This window comes from Hyperoodon ampullatus (assembly GCF_949752795.1).
Source record: "Hyperoodon ampullatus genome assembly, chromosome: 1".
In the NCBI taxonomy this organism is placed as follows: Eukaryota; Metazoa; Chordata; class Mammalia; order Artiodactyla; family Ziphiidae; genus Hyperoodon; species Hyperoodon ampullatus.
Genome location: NC_136914.1, coordinates 145405644 through 145423228, shown reverse-complemented (window position 1 = coordinate 145423228; position 17585 = coordinate 145405644). Strand labels below are relative to the sequence as shown.

The 17585-nt window shown below is 38.5% G+C and overlaps 1 protein-coding gene across 2 annotated transcripts in view; it reads right to left on the bottom strand.

Moving 5' to 3' along the window:
- The window catches only part of PRDM5 (PR/SET domain 5), a gene marked incomplete at both ends in the record, with an annotated part of 204797 nt that overhangs the window by 13348 nt on the left and 173864 nt on the right, over nucleotides 1-17585 (bottom strand). The window contains one exon of one of the 2 annotated variants that reach the window (XM_079706170.1): nucleotides 690-751. The exons of the other annotated variant lie outside the window; for it this stretch is intronic. Within the exon in view, the coding sequence (XP_079562296.1) occupies nucleotides 690-751 (62 nt within the window). Of the gene's footprint in view, nucleotides 1-689; nucleotides 752-17585 lie in introns of those variants that run through there. 2 annotated transcript variants of the gene reach the window in all.

The window sequence follows — 17585 nt, the reverse complement described above, 5'->3', positions numbered from 1 at the left end:
TTCTCTAAATTAAACAAGGATCCAATTAATTTTACTGACAATGGTAGTATTTCTGTCCTTTCATTAACAGTGTGAACTATGTTGATAATTTCATTTCACTTCAAATGTCATAAGCAGAAAATCTAAACAATTAGCAGTGGCGTTTTTTAAACAAAGGAGTTTATGCATATTTTAGAAATTCACTGTTTGGCTTTAACAAAATAAATAATATCTATAACCAGTTAAACCTCTGGTTTAACTATCATTAACCTGTCAAAGACTTGGACAGACATATGAAAGCTGTCTTGAATCATCATGTATTTATACCTTGGAAGAACAACTCAATTGCATTAAAAAAGGGTACAGCCATGTCTTAAAGAAAATCAGAGTTCATTTGCTGCCAGTAAACTAGGATAAAAAACATTGCTACAACGTGGTTACATGGATTATGCAATCAAAAGGTATAAAGAGCACAAGACATTAATGACACAGATCAGCACTGTAAAGCGCACACACACACACACACACTCTCTCTCTCTCTCTCTCTCTCTCTCTCTCTCATACATGCACAAATAGATGCATGGATACACCCACACACACGTACATATCTCCTGTTACCAGAGGTTACTGGAGGACACTAGGGAAAGAAAAGGGAAGCCAAACTCACATCACACTGAAAAGGCTTTTCTCCGGTGTGCGTCCTCTTGTGCTCATCCAGGCCTCGCTTCTGGCTGAAGGCCTTGCTGCACTCTGAGCACTTGTATGGCTTCTCCTGCAGTCAGTGAAAAGAGACCATGAATTCGAGTGAATGCAGAGCCCTCCTTATGAAGGTGTACGTGGGAGGGTGTTTTATCTAGTTCTGCAAGGTGCTGCAGCACATTCATAGTGGTGTCATGAATTATTTTGAATTTTCAGGGGAAAACAGGAGTACTCAAAATCTCTTGGGTAGTCTTAAAACTACCAGGTGGTTCACAGTTCCAACACTAGATTGCACAACATTTCTTTCGATGCAGTCCTATCTGTGCAAAGGGAGATTCTGCATGATTGCTGTGATCTAACTACTTACTGAACTGAACTTAAGTTTTCTTTTGGTTTCGAAGTGCCTGCAATAAAGGCTTCATGGAGCAAGACAGTTTGGGACCCCTGGTTTAGATGGTGCAAACTGTTCACTGTCTCAAAGGGATTCCTGGGAATGAAAGCTCAGAACCAAATGTTCAACAGATTTTGGGGGTAAATTTAAGAAGTTAGAGCTCAACTGTGCTTTAAGTATTTTCATTTCCTTTTTTTTTTTAACATCTTTATTGGAGCATAATCGCTTTACAATGGTGTGTTAATTTCTGCTGTATAACAAAGCGAATCAGCTATACATACACATATATCCCCATATCTCCTCCCTCTTGTGTCTCCCTCCCACCCTCCCTAACCCACCCCTCTAGATGGTCACAAAGCACCGAGCTAATCTCCCTGTGCTATGTGGCTGCTTCCCACTAGCTATCTATTTTACATTTGGTAGTGTATATATGTCCATGCCACTCCCTCACTTCATCCCAGCTTACACTTCCCCCTCCCTGTGTCCTCAAGTCCATTCTCTACCTCTGCGTCTTTATTCCTGTCCTGGCCCTAGGTTCTTCAGAAACTTTTTTTTTTTTAGATTCCATATATATGTGTTAGCATTTCTATTGTCCAATCTTTTTTCCTAGGTAGGATGTTCTTTTATAAAATCTAAATTACTTTTTAAAATGAGGCATTTTTTTCAGCTGGTCATAGACTCTTAAGGAAAAGAAATATATCCATAGGCAAAGGAAAAAATTATCCACATTCCTTAGCCATCTTTGATACCAGGAACTTACATCACCATCTTTTTAGCTTGGAATAAATTGCAAAATAAATTAACATTGTTTCATCAAAACAGCGGGCCACTAATTACTAAATAGTGCATTGATAAACAGATTTGTTTAAAGTAAAACTGCAGTGTTTTTTCAAATGTAGCTTCAAAAATATTGTTATAGACACTTTTTGAATTGAGGTAGTGTGTATATATGTTTTATATTTTATGTTAACGTAGACAAGTTCTAGTTATATTTTCTCCTTCGTATTTAAAAGATATGAAAATTTTCAGACCTACAAAACGGTATGTAAACAATCAAACACACATATGTGTACCTATCGGCTAGCTTAAGAAATGGAACATTCTTGTGAACATGAGCTCTGGTTCATTCATTCTTAGTGAGTATAGTATTACATTCAATGGCTACATTCTCCAGTGATGGATAGTTAAGTTTTTCCCAAGTTTTCACTCTTACAAATAATGTTGTTCTGAATATTCTTGTAAATGTATACTTGAACATAGATGAGCATAACTCCCTACGGCATGTATATCTAGAAGTGGAACTGCTGCACCTTCAACTTTTCTAGGAATGGCCAAGTAGCTCTACAAAGTGAATAAACCATTTTACACTCCAATATCTAGTATATCCTTATAATTTTATCACTGTAGTTTACAAATTTTGAAACTCTCATTAGGTACACGGTGAGTATATGTAAGTTTAAAACCATTCTACTCCTGGAAAACAGGACCTTTTGTCATTTTGAAATGACCTTCTTCTTCTGTAATCATCCTTTTTACCTTAAAATTAATTTGGTATTAATATAGCTATAAAAGCTTTTTAAAATTAGTATCTGCTGGGATTTGGGAGACTTGTTGAGATGTTGGTCAAAGGGCACAAATTTGCAGTTAGAAGATGAGTAAGTTCTGGAGATCTAATGCACAGCATTGTGAATATAGTCAACTGCACTGTAGTATGCAGATGCTAAAAGTTGCTAAAAGCTTAGATCCTAAATGTTCTCACTGCAAAAAAGAAATGATAATTACATGACATGATGAAGGTGTTAGCTAACACTATGATGTAATCATACTATAATATACAAATGTATCAAATCAACAGGTTGCATGCCTTAAACTTATACAATGTTATATGTCAACTATATCTCAGTTTAAAAAAAGAGGTAAAAAATAAAATTAGGATTTGCCTGGTATATTCATCTCTTTACTTTTAAACAGTCTATATATCCTTAGGTATGATAAGCGTCTGTTGTAAACAGCATACAACTCAATTTTTTTTTTTTTTTTTTTGCGGTACGCGGGCTCTCACCGCCGTGGCCTCTCCCGTCGCGGAGCACAGGCTCCGGACGCGCAGGCCCAGCAGCCGTGGCCCACGGGCCCCGCTGCTCCGCGGCACGCGGGATCCTCCCGGACCGGGGCACGAACCCGCGTCCCCTGAATCGGCAGGCGGACCCTCAACCACTGCGCCACCAGGGAAGCCCACGACTCAATTTTTTTAACCCAAACCAATGGCACTTTTCTTAGGATAGTGAACTTTGCTTTTTAATATTTATTATCATTTAAAAATTATATTGTTATAATAGAATTTAATTACCATTATAATAAAATACAATAGTATAGTTATCATTATTAATAATATATTTAAATAAATTTCTAACATTTAATTTTGTGTACATAAATTTCTAACATTTTATTTTGTGTACTGCTTTCATCTTGCTTGTTTTCTAAGGTTTTTTCCCCTATATTTTCTTTCATGTTTTGGATTTCCTTTCCCCCCTGCATTATTATAGAACTTACAAACTATATTTCTATCCTTTTACTGGTTATCCTTAAAATTTTTTTTACCATGTACATTTAACACAATTAAAGTTATTTATTTTACCTCGTATTAATTAACATGCTCTGTAGAATGCTCTTACATGTTATGTGTAGCAGTATTTCATTTGTATCTTGATTTTTAATGCCCGGTATGGAATCATTATTATTTTATACAATCAGTGTGGTTTAGCCCTACACACTTTAACAATTTCTTTACTTTTCATGCTTTCTTACATATTTGAATTTCCAAGGATCTGTTGATAGTAAATTCTGATTTTGACTGAAAGTGGCTTTGCTTCTCATTTGTCATTGAATGAAAGCCTACAACCCCAATTAGATCTTTCTATTTTTCATGTCTCTTAACCTGCCTTTGCCATTTCCATCTCTTTATATTGCACTCTATGTAATTTCTTTAGGATCAGTTGATCAATTCAATTCAGGTATGAATAACTTGCTACCTAATAGGATCACTTGAGTTTTTAATTTCCTGTACTGTATTTTTAATTTCTAGAACTTTTTATTTGGTTCTTATCAATTATGCTTAAATTTTTGATACAATCTTACTTTCTATTCATGTGGCTTATGCCTATTTAAAAATATTCTAGGCATTTATACAACTTTCTTCATCTGATAAATCATTATCTTATGTGCTTTGTGGAAGTCTAGTTCTGCTATTTGTGGTTTCTCCTGTCTCCTGCTCATGGCTCTTGTTTCCTTGGGTGTTTCTGGAATTTGAAATCATGAACTCATGTTTGGTGGTCTTTATCTGTTAAACTCCTGTGACCCCCAGGTTGAGGGTAAGTCCCTCCAGACAGCATTTGTGTTTGCTTCTGCCAGGCACTCCAGGATGCTATCAATCAAAGACCATTTTAGGTTTACTTCTTGCCGGAGGGTTTTCTGGTCAGGCAAGCATTTTAAGGCTGAACTCCAAACACACTTGAGGGAAGGACTGTGGTTACAAACTCTAAGGAGAACTCTTTCTCTAGCCAGCAATTACTTTAAGACAGTTAAACATCCCGAGCATTTCTGTTTGCCAAAAGTAGATTATTTCTAGCCTCTGATTTCATTTTGAGCATAGTCTTTCTGGGGTCCCAGAATTATGGGGGGATGTGGTTCCATCTTGCCCTTTAACCTGAACCCAGAGCTTGTCTCCTTTTCCATCACCATTAAAAACCAAGTCTTGAGTTTACCGAAACTGTAAACACCCTGCAAGGTGCTGCATCCTCAACTTGACCTCACCACTATGGAGTTGGGTTTCAGTTTTGTTTGTTGGGTCCTGGAGATCACTGTTACTTGTTTTTTACACATTCAGATATTTTATCCAGCACTGATAGCACTGTACGGGTATCTTTTCCAGGAAATGGAGTCTACCATATTGCCAGAAATGGAAGTAACTGTATGTATAATTTTCAGGACATGAAAAATATATTTTAATTGACTGTTCACAATCAACAGGAAAAAAGTAATTGTGTTTTACTGGCAGTCTACGAAATACGATGTTTATGGCCTTTCCTTCTAGTCTGAATAAACACAATCTCTTTTCACATGTTTCATTATTCTTAGCATCTATTATTTCTTTAAATACCGCCTAGTTTAAAAAAAAAAACTTTAAAAGGAAAATGTAGTTCTAAGTATTTAGATCAGAAAATTTCTGGGAATTCCTGTGACTGTTTATTAAGCTTTTATTATATCCAAATGTTTCATGTAACTTCATTTTTTAAAACATATCAATACAATGTATATGAGAAGAAAAAAAAAGGAAAGCTTTTCTCCCTGCAATTTATCTATAAAATGAGATCTTGTAAAGAAGTGAGAGGCACATCACTGTGGCAGCTGCCAATGACAGGTAAATGTCTGGCAGAGAACCACCTAAGACAGGACCCACTAGCTGAATGACATCCTAAGAGAAGTTTCAGGGAAGAGAAGGCAGTGAAAAGCAAGTTCTGAGCATCACTGATTAAGACCATCCCTCTCACTCATTCCTAAATTTCCTCATAGGAGATACTGTCTCGGTAAGCATCCTAGAGATGGCCCTGTGGATACTGAGAGGTTCCCAGACAGTATATGGAGATTCTGGTGGATCACAGGGGCTTTGCAGTTATCACCAGAGGTTTGAAGTCTCAAATATGTTATGCATTGGCTTGGATTGAATAAATAATGTCTTATACACACACATACACTCACCCACATAGTGATATTTTCAAATGTTTACAGATCCTATTGGTGATTAACTCAATATATTCATTTACGAATGCCACTGAATTATATCACTTTCACTTAATTATTTTCTCCTATAAGACACTAAAAGTGCAACAGCCATCATGTGTTTTTATGTGGATGTTGGCAGGAAAGTGGGGGGTGAAATTTATAATGTTAGAAAGGTCCCTCCACTTCAGAAAGTTTGAGAATCACCGTTGGAAGAGGGACCCATTTGATTAAGTAGCTCTGTATTTGCCTGGACTCTCTCTTCTTTACCAAGAACCATTTGTAGCCAGGAATTCCCTGGGGTTTTTGCTCTCAGATAAGCTCACAAAGGACCCCAAAATCACATTTCCCTGTCAGTCTAGAAAGAAGGGTTCTCCAAGTGCTTAGGCCATAGCAAAGTATCGTAAGAAGAAGCTATGTTTATTCCTCAAGGGCTGTCTGTCTCCTTCATCACTAGTTCTTATTCAAAGAGTCCATACTTTTCCTGAAGATCCTGAAAGGAGGGATATAATTCGTGACACATATTGGTCAGACTGCCTTACAGTGCTCCTTGGAAGGACCTTTAATGCCCACCCTGGAAGGGATTCCAATTCATAGTGAATGTTGCCAAATCAAGTATTAGAGAATTCCTGCTCCAGAAAAAGCTTTTATGCCAGAGGAAGAGCCAGGAGGTCACAGGTCACTCATCTCAAATATAAGAACATCAAATATCCGCAACAAGAGAGGTCGCGATAGTGAGAGGCCCACGCACCACGATGATAAGTGGCCCCCGCTTGCCACAAGTAGAGAAAGCCCTTGCACAGAAATAAAGACCCAACACAGCCAAAAATAAAATATAAAAATAAAAAGAATATCAAATGAACTGAAATAGGAGGACATACATGCATTTTCTTTCTCAGAACGGAAACTCTCATCCCCCTTCCTGACTAATTTCTTCCATTACCCCTAATCAGCCATGTTAAAGAAATAGCACCCTTCACATGGTAAACACAGTCGGGCACAGAGAGTAAGCTGAGTGGTACAGAGCATATTACTACAAAGACACCTGCACCTGTTCCTGTTCCGTTCTCTGAAAATTGTGAAAAAAATCCTTGCTGCCTCTAGAACATTCCTGAGTATACTCAGTCTTAACTTAGCAATCCAGAAGAATCCATGCTTGTGTGCAAGGGTTCACGAGAACTTCAGTTCTGATCTTCACTGCCTATCCTTGCATTAAGGTTCACTGAAGATGATGGTGGTTAGGTAATCAGTGACTGACACAGCAAGGGACCACGTGACAGAGAAAGCTTAGGAAGCCATAATAGACTTCTTACTGTGGCTGAGCTATCTACTACCTTCCCAAGGACACACTGGAAAACAGCCTGCAGGCCGCTGTGGCTGGACTGCAAGCATGTCTGGATACTGCTGGACTTCCAAAGCCTCAACACCACTCCCCCACAAAGAACACAACAATATCGTCCGTCATCTTAACATGAATCGCATCCTAACTTCACTACTTCTCTTCCACTATCTTTCCCTCCATTATGAAATCTTTAAACTGGGCACAAAATCTGATTCAATGAAGTATCATGGAAATTGTCTGTAACTGTTTCAGAATGGAATGCATAGTATAAATTACACCTTTTAACTCATTAGCTGGATTTAACTAGAGACAAAATGATTAGGTTCTTGATGAATTCTGTTTCTGAATGATTATACAGTTTAACTGACAAATAGCTTGTCCTTTGTCATCATAACTGGGGAGCCATTATGAAATGGAGGCAATCTATTTGTCAGTTAAACTGTGTAATCTACCAAAGGCAGAATTCATCAGCAGTCTAATCAGCCTAGCTTTAATCAAACAGCATTTGGCAGAATTCATTCAGAAGGTAGGATTTAGAGAGCTCTTATGCCCTGCACCTTGTGATGTAGCTAATAAAAAGTCATATTTTTGTGCTAGTGCCCATCTATTAAAGGAACAGAAACTTCAAATGCTATATTTCTTGCCAACATAAACTGAATAACTAAATTTCAAAATCATTTCAGAGGGCTCTGTAGAAAAAATCACATTGTTTATAAATCTTGGAGGGGTCTAAATGTTGAAATTCTTTGAAATAGAAATTAATTGGAGGCTTTCTCGTAGTTTAGTTAAGAATTGCTTGCCAGGAGGTAAAGAAGCACGTCCCCCATTACACAGACTACCAAAGACAAGGATGGATCATGGGCAGATTAACCACATGCTGTAGATACATAATCCAAAGGTTCCCTATGAGGGTTAAAGGACATTGCCCCAAATCCTTTAAAAATATAAAAATGTAATGTAGCCCTTTTAGTTACAAGCTGCCCATTTCATCTCTGCCAAAGTTTGTAGTATGTCCAACAGGAGAAAGTCAACCACTACTGTAGCAGCTGAGAAAATGGGAAACTGAGAAAATGAGTGTTTTCATGCTAGGCCACAATCAAATAGAAAAAGAAAATATCACAAATGAGCATTTTCCCGTGTAGTCAGAGGTCAGTGTAAATGGTGTCAGGAAGTCATGGAATGATGGTTAATAAATGTTCTTTCATGGCAGTGGTAGCCTGACCTCAATACAATTAAGAAAGGAAAGTTAGTAAAGCAATTAAAAGAACACAGGCAGGCTAGTGAGTATGGTAAAGACTGTCAGAGCCTGTGGTATTCTGAATATACATAAACACAGTTTGCTTATGACTGGGTTCAACTTGTGAGTGAAACACTTGGTTATTATAACTTAAATGAAAGTTTGTTCACTTGGTGGACAAACCTTTTCTCTATTTGTCTTGCTCAAAGCTGTAACGAGACCAAGAGTGTCTGTGCTGTTAATGAAATAATTTCCATGTGAGCAACCTGGGTATCAAGTACAATTTGAGAGAAGAAACTCACTAAAGAGGAAACAGATGTAGACACAAGTATCTCTGACACTCTCTCTCTCACACACACAGTGTGTTAGAATTAAAAGTTATCTTTTGGTACAAATTAATTTCACTTGATTACGTTTTCTAGATTAAGGTTATTTTATAGCTATTAATATTTACCCTAATAGAGTTCAGAAAAACAAAGGCTTTTACTAGATGATCATTTCCTATTTCTAAGTTTAAAAGAAAATCCAAAACATCTCATGAAGCAGAGGTTCATGAATTTCTTAAATACGAATTGTGAGCTTCTTAAATGCATGAATTTCATTTTGTTAAGTTATACATTTCTTAAATATGAAATTTCTAAATAAACAAAAATTTTGTAAGGTTTTAGTTTCCCATTTACTCAGCTGCTACAGTAGTGGTTGACTTTCTCCTGTTGGACATACTACAAACTTCGGCAGAGATGAAATGAGCAACTTGTAACTAAAAGGGCTACATTATATTTTTATATTTTTAAAGGATTTTGGGCAATGTCCTTTAACCCTCAGACTTTTCCATCTGCAGAATGTCTCACTAATTTCCAAAGTGGAATATGGCACCTCAAGTGTAAGGCAAGATCATATACAGACAGTCTTAGCCTCTTTCTAGTCTGCACCTTGGCAAGACTCATTTGCCAAACGTTCCTGAGACAAGGCACAGAGCTCCGGTGTGACCCGGAGCAGGGTTCCTCAGCCTCAGTACTATGATATCTAGGGCCAGATCATTCTTTCTTTGGTTGGGAGGGGGGCTATCCCATGCACCCAGTAGGTATCAATAGCACCTCCACTCAAGTTGTGACTACTCAAAATATCTCCGCATGTTACCAAATGTATCCTGAGTGGCAAAATGGCAAAAGCACTGTACAGAAGAGTGCTTCTGGAACCATCTGTAGTGAAAGACTGCTTTTCTCAATGTGCTGCTGACTGATGCTTTTCTAAAATATATTTAAAATGAATTACTAAAAAAAAAAATGGTCGCGCATTTAGATGTGCAGCAAAGTCAGAATGCTATAAAAGTTCTAAACACTTCCTCACAATTTTCGTACTTATTTCATCACAGACCAGAAACAAAGAGTCTGTGGGCTGGTACTGTTTTTTCAGCCATACTTTGAATAGCACTGGTCTAGAATAAAAATGTCTGATCACAGGATGTCCATGATTCAGTTTCATCATTATCTAGGTGAACAAATTCTAAAATATAATTACACCTAAACCTTGAATTAAATATCATTTTAATATTACATCTAAAAATTCTAAGTTTTATGGCTGGAGGTGGTAGGGAGGTTATAAATGGAGGAAGAACCTGGGTGAGGGTACATGGAGATTCATTATCCTATTCTCTCTGCTTCTGTAGGTTTGAATTTTTTTTAATAAAAAGTAAAAAGATTTTTTAAAAATTGCTTTGTTATTATTATTTTTTTGCTTTCATGGTATTTTAAAACTTAAAACATCACCATTCTGCTTGAAAGATCCTGTCTTTTTTTTAGAGGGACCCTTTTTGATATCAGGAAGATGGACTTGGTAAAAATTAAGCCATCTCAGATGTCAGAAACACTGTCTCAGAAATGGCTTCTCAGAGGTGACCCGGTGCTCCTGGGACCGGCCCTGCCGTAAGCCCCGAGACGTGGCCTGGCCAGCAGCAGAGTCCCGAAACCCAGCTCCTCTCTCCCAGCCCAGCACGCCCAGCTTTTTCGCTCAAACGTGCCTCCAGAGAAGAGGTTGTCTTGTGTAACTGGGTCAGCATCTGACCTCACGTGGGACTCCACATGACAGATCCTCTGAGAGGAAAAGAAAGCTCCAGGCAGCGTCGTGCAGTGGCCCTGACCACAGCTCAGCCTTGACGTGTGCTTCTCAGTGTGGCAGAGACTGTGAAGCCCATGCTGAAATTTCCAGATTTTTCCTAGGAGCCAACTAATTCTCTTGGTAACGCTGGCTTTGTGACCAAAAGATGACAACCTGTTTCTATAAAACATCCACTTGGCAACAGAATTACGGGTGGCATTTAGAGGAGGGTTTGTGAAGGTGGCCCCATGGGCTGCTGTTACACACAGCCCAGCGGACAGGTCTACGGCCCACAGGATGGCAGGCCATATATCTGACAGCTCCCCCTAATGGCCCCGTTTCTGAAAGTGCACGTGCCGCCAGCTGCACACCATCAAAAGGCACTGAGTTTCCCTCTGACGAGCAGCCTCGCCTAGGAAACTTCTTTTACAGATGTTTATAGCTTTTGTGGCTTTTTATTCACCGTCTTATTTTTATAGCTGGTGTGATCTTTCAACATATGACAAAACATACCCAAGGCCTAGTAAACAACGCACCTAAAAATTCTAACTCTTAGGGAAGCCTACAGAAAGCTAGGAGAAAATTTAGAGCAGGTTTCTACACAAAACATCCATAATTGGTCTTGCATTGTAGCTAATTGGAAAACACACATTGTGTAAACTAGGAAAATGTACTGCACAATTCACATTCAGAAAACTAAAAATAAGCCCAGTAAGTAGAATATAATTTTTAAATTTAAGGGATGTATAGACTTTAAATAGAAACAAGGAAGCACTCTGTCACTTTTTAGTTAATCCACTCTTGAGGCCCATAAAATAATGTGTGTAAGTGGCATGGCTGGAAGAAAGTCCTATCACTGAGAGCACAGAGGTGATAGAAGAGCTTGTCTGGCATAAACCAAGCAAAGAATTGCTCAAACTAGCTCAAAAACCTTGTTTTCTTGCAGCCACAGGGGTGACACAAACTGGTCCATTTGGAACAGATAAACCAACCTAACCAAAATTTTCCTCATACTTTCACTCTCCTAAGCTCTAGCCCAGTGGATTTCATACCTGCCTGCACATTAAAATCACCTGGGAATCTTTTTTAAAAAATATTGATGATGGGCCCCACCCCACAGAGACTGATTTATCTGGTCTAGGTGTGGCCAGGCATTGGTTTCTTAAAAGCTCCCAAGGTGCTTCTTCTAATGTGCAACCAGAACAGATCAGTAAGAACTTATGATCTGGTCCACCATCCTCTCAAGTAATAACTGCAATAGTAATAATTACAACAACGGCAGCAATAACTTCTATCTCCCCTTCTCTTACTATTACTCATGCTTTACCACCAGGGCACTCTGGTGCATGTTAACAGACTGCCTACTTCATGGCTGGCAAAGTGTTAGGAACTTTTAAGGATATTTTTCCCCCATTTAATTGTTAAGCAATGCTGCGAATTGGTATGGTTATTTTCACTCAGCAGATGAAGAAACATTAATTTAAAAATATTTCCAAGGTCTATACAATCAGGTAGAAAGGGCGGAACTCAAAATAAGGCACTCTTACTCCAGGGCTGGGGTCTGTGGTGACCTGTGGCTTCCTCCCCATGCATACCACTCCCTTGGTCAAGCACTCTGAAACAGGTGACTCCAGAGCCCAGCCAAGAGAGGGAACCTTGATCAGGCTCAGCCTTGGCCCCCAAACCTGCCTGCCCATGGAATCACCTGGGGAGCTTCAAAAACTGCTCATGCCGGTGACGCATCCCCCAGAGAGTGTGACTGCACTGCTCTGGGGTGTGGCCTGGGATTCTCCAGGAGATTCTAATATGCAGACCCGTTTAGAAACTGCTAGGCTAAGCCAATGATGGAAACTCCATTTCTTTTGCAGTGATGGGTTTAGACTGGAGCATATGACACGTCTGTGGTTACTGAAGAGAAAGTAAGTCCACAGGGCATTCAGGAAAAGGCCTCCTCTGCCTGGTGAGGCTGACCACGTACAGAGATGATGCCCGAGCAGCTGCCGAGGGACTGACTGAGGACGGCAGGAGAGATGAAAGGACCTGGGCCACGGAAGACCCTGTTGAGCCACTGCATAACCAACCCCAGGCTGGCCCTACCTCTGAAAGTCTTGTTATGGGACTTAATAAATACCACAGTTTAAGCCCTTTTAAGTTAGGCTTTCGGTTATGTAGCTATGAAAGCATTCTTCCTTCTACATCTTCCCGACCATCACGTCATATTCCGGCAGCTCTATTCTAGTGACAGAGAGTACGTCTAGCTCAGACTGAAGCATAACACTATATAACTAAATAATAATGAACAAGAAACTCGAAGTCAGTAGCTGGCTATTATCATTTTTAATGTTCAACACAGTCTAAGAACCCCCAGCTCTAAAAATGGAAGTGAGTGTTCTTTTAGACAGCAGTGTTTTTCTTATACACATGAAGGGAGCTCAAAAGGAGCTGAAAATATATTTGCTGATAAGAATTCTGAGAACAATATGAGGTCTGTGCATTGTAAGAATCTTTAGAAGAAAAGGAATGCTGGTTAAGTGAAAGAGTGTTATTGTTTAAATTACCAACTCTTTCTCTGCATAATAACTGTTTAGCATTTTTCCCCTCAAAAATCATGTAAAAGAAGACCAATCGTATGAACAGGAAAATTTTATAAGGAAAAACTTATGTTCACCATCTTAAAAATTATAAAGTAAACTTTAAGATTATACGCAAATTATAATGCAAAAATAAAGGAAAGAAACAGAAGGGAAATAAATATGATTAAAAATATAGAGGATATATATACATACACACACACACACACACACACACACACACACAAGACATAAATAAAGTGTCCAAGGCAAAAATGCTGAGTTTCAAATAACAATCTAAATGGAAGTCAATTATGAGAAACAAATTGTCAGTTATGAGAGCACAGGCTGGTAATGCAACTGCCTTACTATTTTGTCACATATTGTCTTCAACATTTTTGTTTGTTTGTATCCCAAAAATTTGCTACTGAAAATCAAAGTAAGTCTTACAAGTCTAAGACAGCCTAATTCTGTTTTTGCGTGTTCCAGGGATCTCTATTTACCAATGTTCCTAAGAAATATAGAGTCTCAGACACAGTAATCCACCACCAAAGGCAAATTTAGGAAGAAAAATATTCACCACTTCCTCTAAAAAGGTCCTTTCCTACATTTGAACTAGTATTTTAAGCTTCCAAACCAATTAATTTAAATGTTTCAAGCTCTATTTACAAGTGAGCTGACAGCAATCAAGACAATTCCCATGATTAGATGATGATGTAATTGAGGGTGAATTTATCAGCAAAAGTCCCCATGCATATTGAGCAAGACATTGTGTTAGGAACTGTGGGAAACACAACAAGGTTTAAAACGTGGTCTTTATCCTCAAGAAGATTCCAACAGGTCGGCAAAGCAAAGACAGGGCAGATGGAGTAGACGGAGTTGAGGTGTACTTGTCCATCAACCTGAGTTTTTGTGGCTACACAACTTGAAATATGGTATTCAGCACATACAAAATATCCCTGTCGATTTAGGGGGCATAACATAGGGGTACAGAGAATGATGTGAATGCGAACTCAATACAGTCACAGACTACATTTAAGAGGCAGATCCAATCAGTCCACAGAGAACTGATTTAATTCAACTTGCCTACTTCCAAAAATAACAAGCATGCTTTCTGATATATGTGATGGTGGCAAGTGTAATCCATCTTGAATAAAACCATAAGGTTTATTCAGAGGCCTCTAGAAGAAAGGAATTACATAAATGCAGAGCCTTAGAAAAAGGTATCTAATTCTAAAGGAATAACATACTTATCCCATTACACAATTTTGAAAATAATAAGAACACAGCAGAAAGGTGCTATCACACATGCAACTAATTCACCCATTTCAAGAGCCAACAGAGCAGTCATTTCAGCCAAGTTCATGTCAACAGGTGAAACAAACCCAGCAAGGAGTGGGCAGAAGTCAGAGGAAATCATATCATCAATATAAATTACATCTCTGAATCAACACACTGCACAGATGGCAAGGAGCTAGTAGCATAAACCTGCCCCTTTCAAACCTCAAAGATGCTGAAAAAAACAGCCTGTCTATTTGCACAGGTGAGAATTCCATAGTTGTCCTGGCAGAGATCTTGCTATATCTGAATGTGCTCAAGTCATAAAATGTTTTGACAAAAAGTAGGTCAGCCTAAAATGTTAAAAAAGGAAGAAATTCATAAAATTAGCATCTCCACTCTTTACCCTTTTCATCTGATATAGTTTTGTTCAGTGAGTAAATTTGAGCTCAATCTTCTTTTACAAATGGGTGAGGGGTTTTTTTGGGAAAACTTTTTGTCATCTGTGGTGCTACTACACAGACTCCAGCAGGCTGATGTACACTTCATAGCTTCTGCAAAATACCATTCCTACCCCTAAAAGTAATAACCTACAGTCATCAACAGTAGCCAGTAACAAATCAGATTCTCCTTTTTTTGGTAGTAGTGGTGAACTTTTTAACTAATAGTAGCTTCTGATTGTTTTAGGTTCAATATGTTCCTTGTGAAGGGACTTCTCAATAATTGATCTCAAAAACCATGACAAGTATGACCAACTGTTCCCATTTACCCCTGATTAGCCTGGCTTTAGCCCTAAAAGTCCCACATTCCAGGAAACCCCTCACTGTGGGGCAAAGAGCAAGATAATGCCAAGTTGGTTTCTCTATTAAGCAGCACCACCTGAATTTAGGAATAACAGCCCATCGTCATGTCCCATTTAGATACCATCTAGGCAACTATATGCATCGTCCCTGTAAATTCGCTCAGCCATCACTTGAGAGAGCAACAGACTAAATAGGAAAGAGACTGCTAACACAAGCCCTGCCTAAAGTCCCCCTCATCCTTTCTCCTGTTCTCTCACCCCATGTATAAAGAGCCACAGTCTACACTCTCATCGGCAGGATGGACTCAGCTACCAGGGAAAGCACTGATGACCCCCACCAAGAAGAGTGGCTTCCATCCCAGCGGGCATAAGTTAAGGGTACTGGAGGCACGAGGATGAAGAAAAGCAGTACTTCAGGGTGAAGTGCCAAGTTTTTGCTCTGGCCAAACAAAACGCTCTTCCCTCAAGAAGGTGGTTTTTGTTTTATTGTTTTGTTAAAGGAAGAACATTTTGACAGAGATGAACTGTTACTCAGAAATTGTCCAAATCATTCTCTCAGAATATATTATGCAAAAGAACAGACTTAATTGAGGCAATTTCCTTGTTTTTACTAAATTCCAAGACACAAGAAACCTGATGGAATCACAGATCTCAATTCTGAGCCTTTCTTTTGCATATTGATCTTGTTTTACTGATTTAATTCTTTACATTTACCTCTTGATTTAGAGATACCAGTCCCTTCAGAATATACTGACATGTAAGAAAAGAACTGCCAGTACAATTTCTTAGAAATCTGTTCTCTCTCTTTTAGTGCAGTGGCAATGGTTTTTCTATAGTAGCCAGATATTGTCTAAGTCAAATCAACATAAATAATACACTTGGCAGAAGAGTCAGTTAACATAATTCTTAGTTTGCACAGAAAGGACCTAGGCCACAATGAGGTCCACATGCTCAGGGAGAGTTCAGTGAGTGCATGTGTTTCTTTCCTATCAAATAAAGTACACAACCAATCTCCAAAGACCTCTTTTCAGAAAGGGATGAAAACATACACTGGCCATCCCAAGACACAAAAATGAGGTTGGGGAGGGGTAGTAGAGTAGATCCCTGAGGCTCTAAGCCCAGTATTGCATAAGAAGGAACAGACATCTCAGCTCTTAAAAGGACAGATGTTGGAGAACTCACTTATGTCTTGCCAATGGGGAAATATAAACAGAATTTAATATTTAAAAAATTCAAAATTCAGGCATTCAGTCATATATTACTTGGTGATAAACTGTCCCGCATGTTGAAGACTATAGTGTAGATAGAATGTCATTTTTTGCAATGATTTGGTACACTGCTTGCATGTCTAAAAACACACGTTAATTTTAGTTCCTTCACTTCTGTTGCCTCTACAAAGCCAAATATATACATATAAGATCCAAAGCAGTCAGGCACATCCATTCTAGCAAAATGTTCATTTTAACTTATACTGGCACAGTGAACCAAATATGTTCATTCACTGAATACAAGGAGTAGCTGCAACAGCAAACTACATGCATAAGAAAGGTATATGTATATACATGATATGTATACATATAGATATGATGTATATGGTAATAACAAAAGTTTGAGTTAAGTGGAATTCAAATTAATACACTGTAATGCTTATTGAGACTAGTCCTGGGAAAACCTCTAGAATTTCCCCCACTGATGTGCTGAGTTTTGGGGCTGGGATCCAGCCTGCCTCTGGTATGAATATTCTGGGATATTTGAGACCTGGGTCAAGTCCAGTACCATAGGCTTTAGGGCTCAGCGGCCAGGCACTCAGAGAAGCCTCAAGGGTAGTGCTAAAGCTTAAGAAGGTTCTCAAATGTCTTCACTTTTTGCTGAGGCAGAAAGTACTTTATACTCTGAAAGTACCACTGAGGAACCTCAGACCATCGGTTTTCCATCATTATAAGCATCAATCCTCAGACGAGTGGTTTATGTCACTCACAACTTGCCCTAGCTCAGCCACTGACCCTGGAGTCAAAGGTTTCAGATCTGATTACCAGTCCCCAAAGCCTCTTGCCCATTCCTCCTGCTTCATGATTTCCAGAACACCAAATCTCAAGTCAGTAATCTACACTATGTATCTGTTACAATCCAGCATCAAGGCCACAGGCAATCAGCACAACCATTATCACTATAAATCAGAGTTGTACAAAAGAAAACCTAGGAACACAATCCATTTGTCTGATATGTCTTTAAAATCTTATACTATAAACATTAACATATAAATAGCATTTAGTGACAAAATTGTACTTGAGAAACTTCTCTCAATTCTGGTTCCTGTTATTTCTATTTACAATCTTGAGCATATAATTATAGAGGAACCTAAATTGAAAAAATATGATATATTTTTAGATACCTTATAGATTTCTAAAATTATA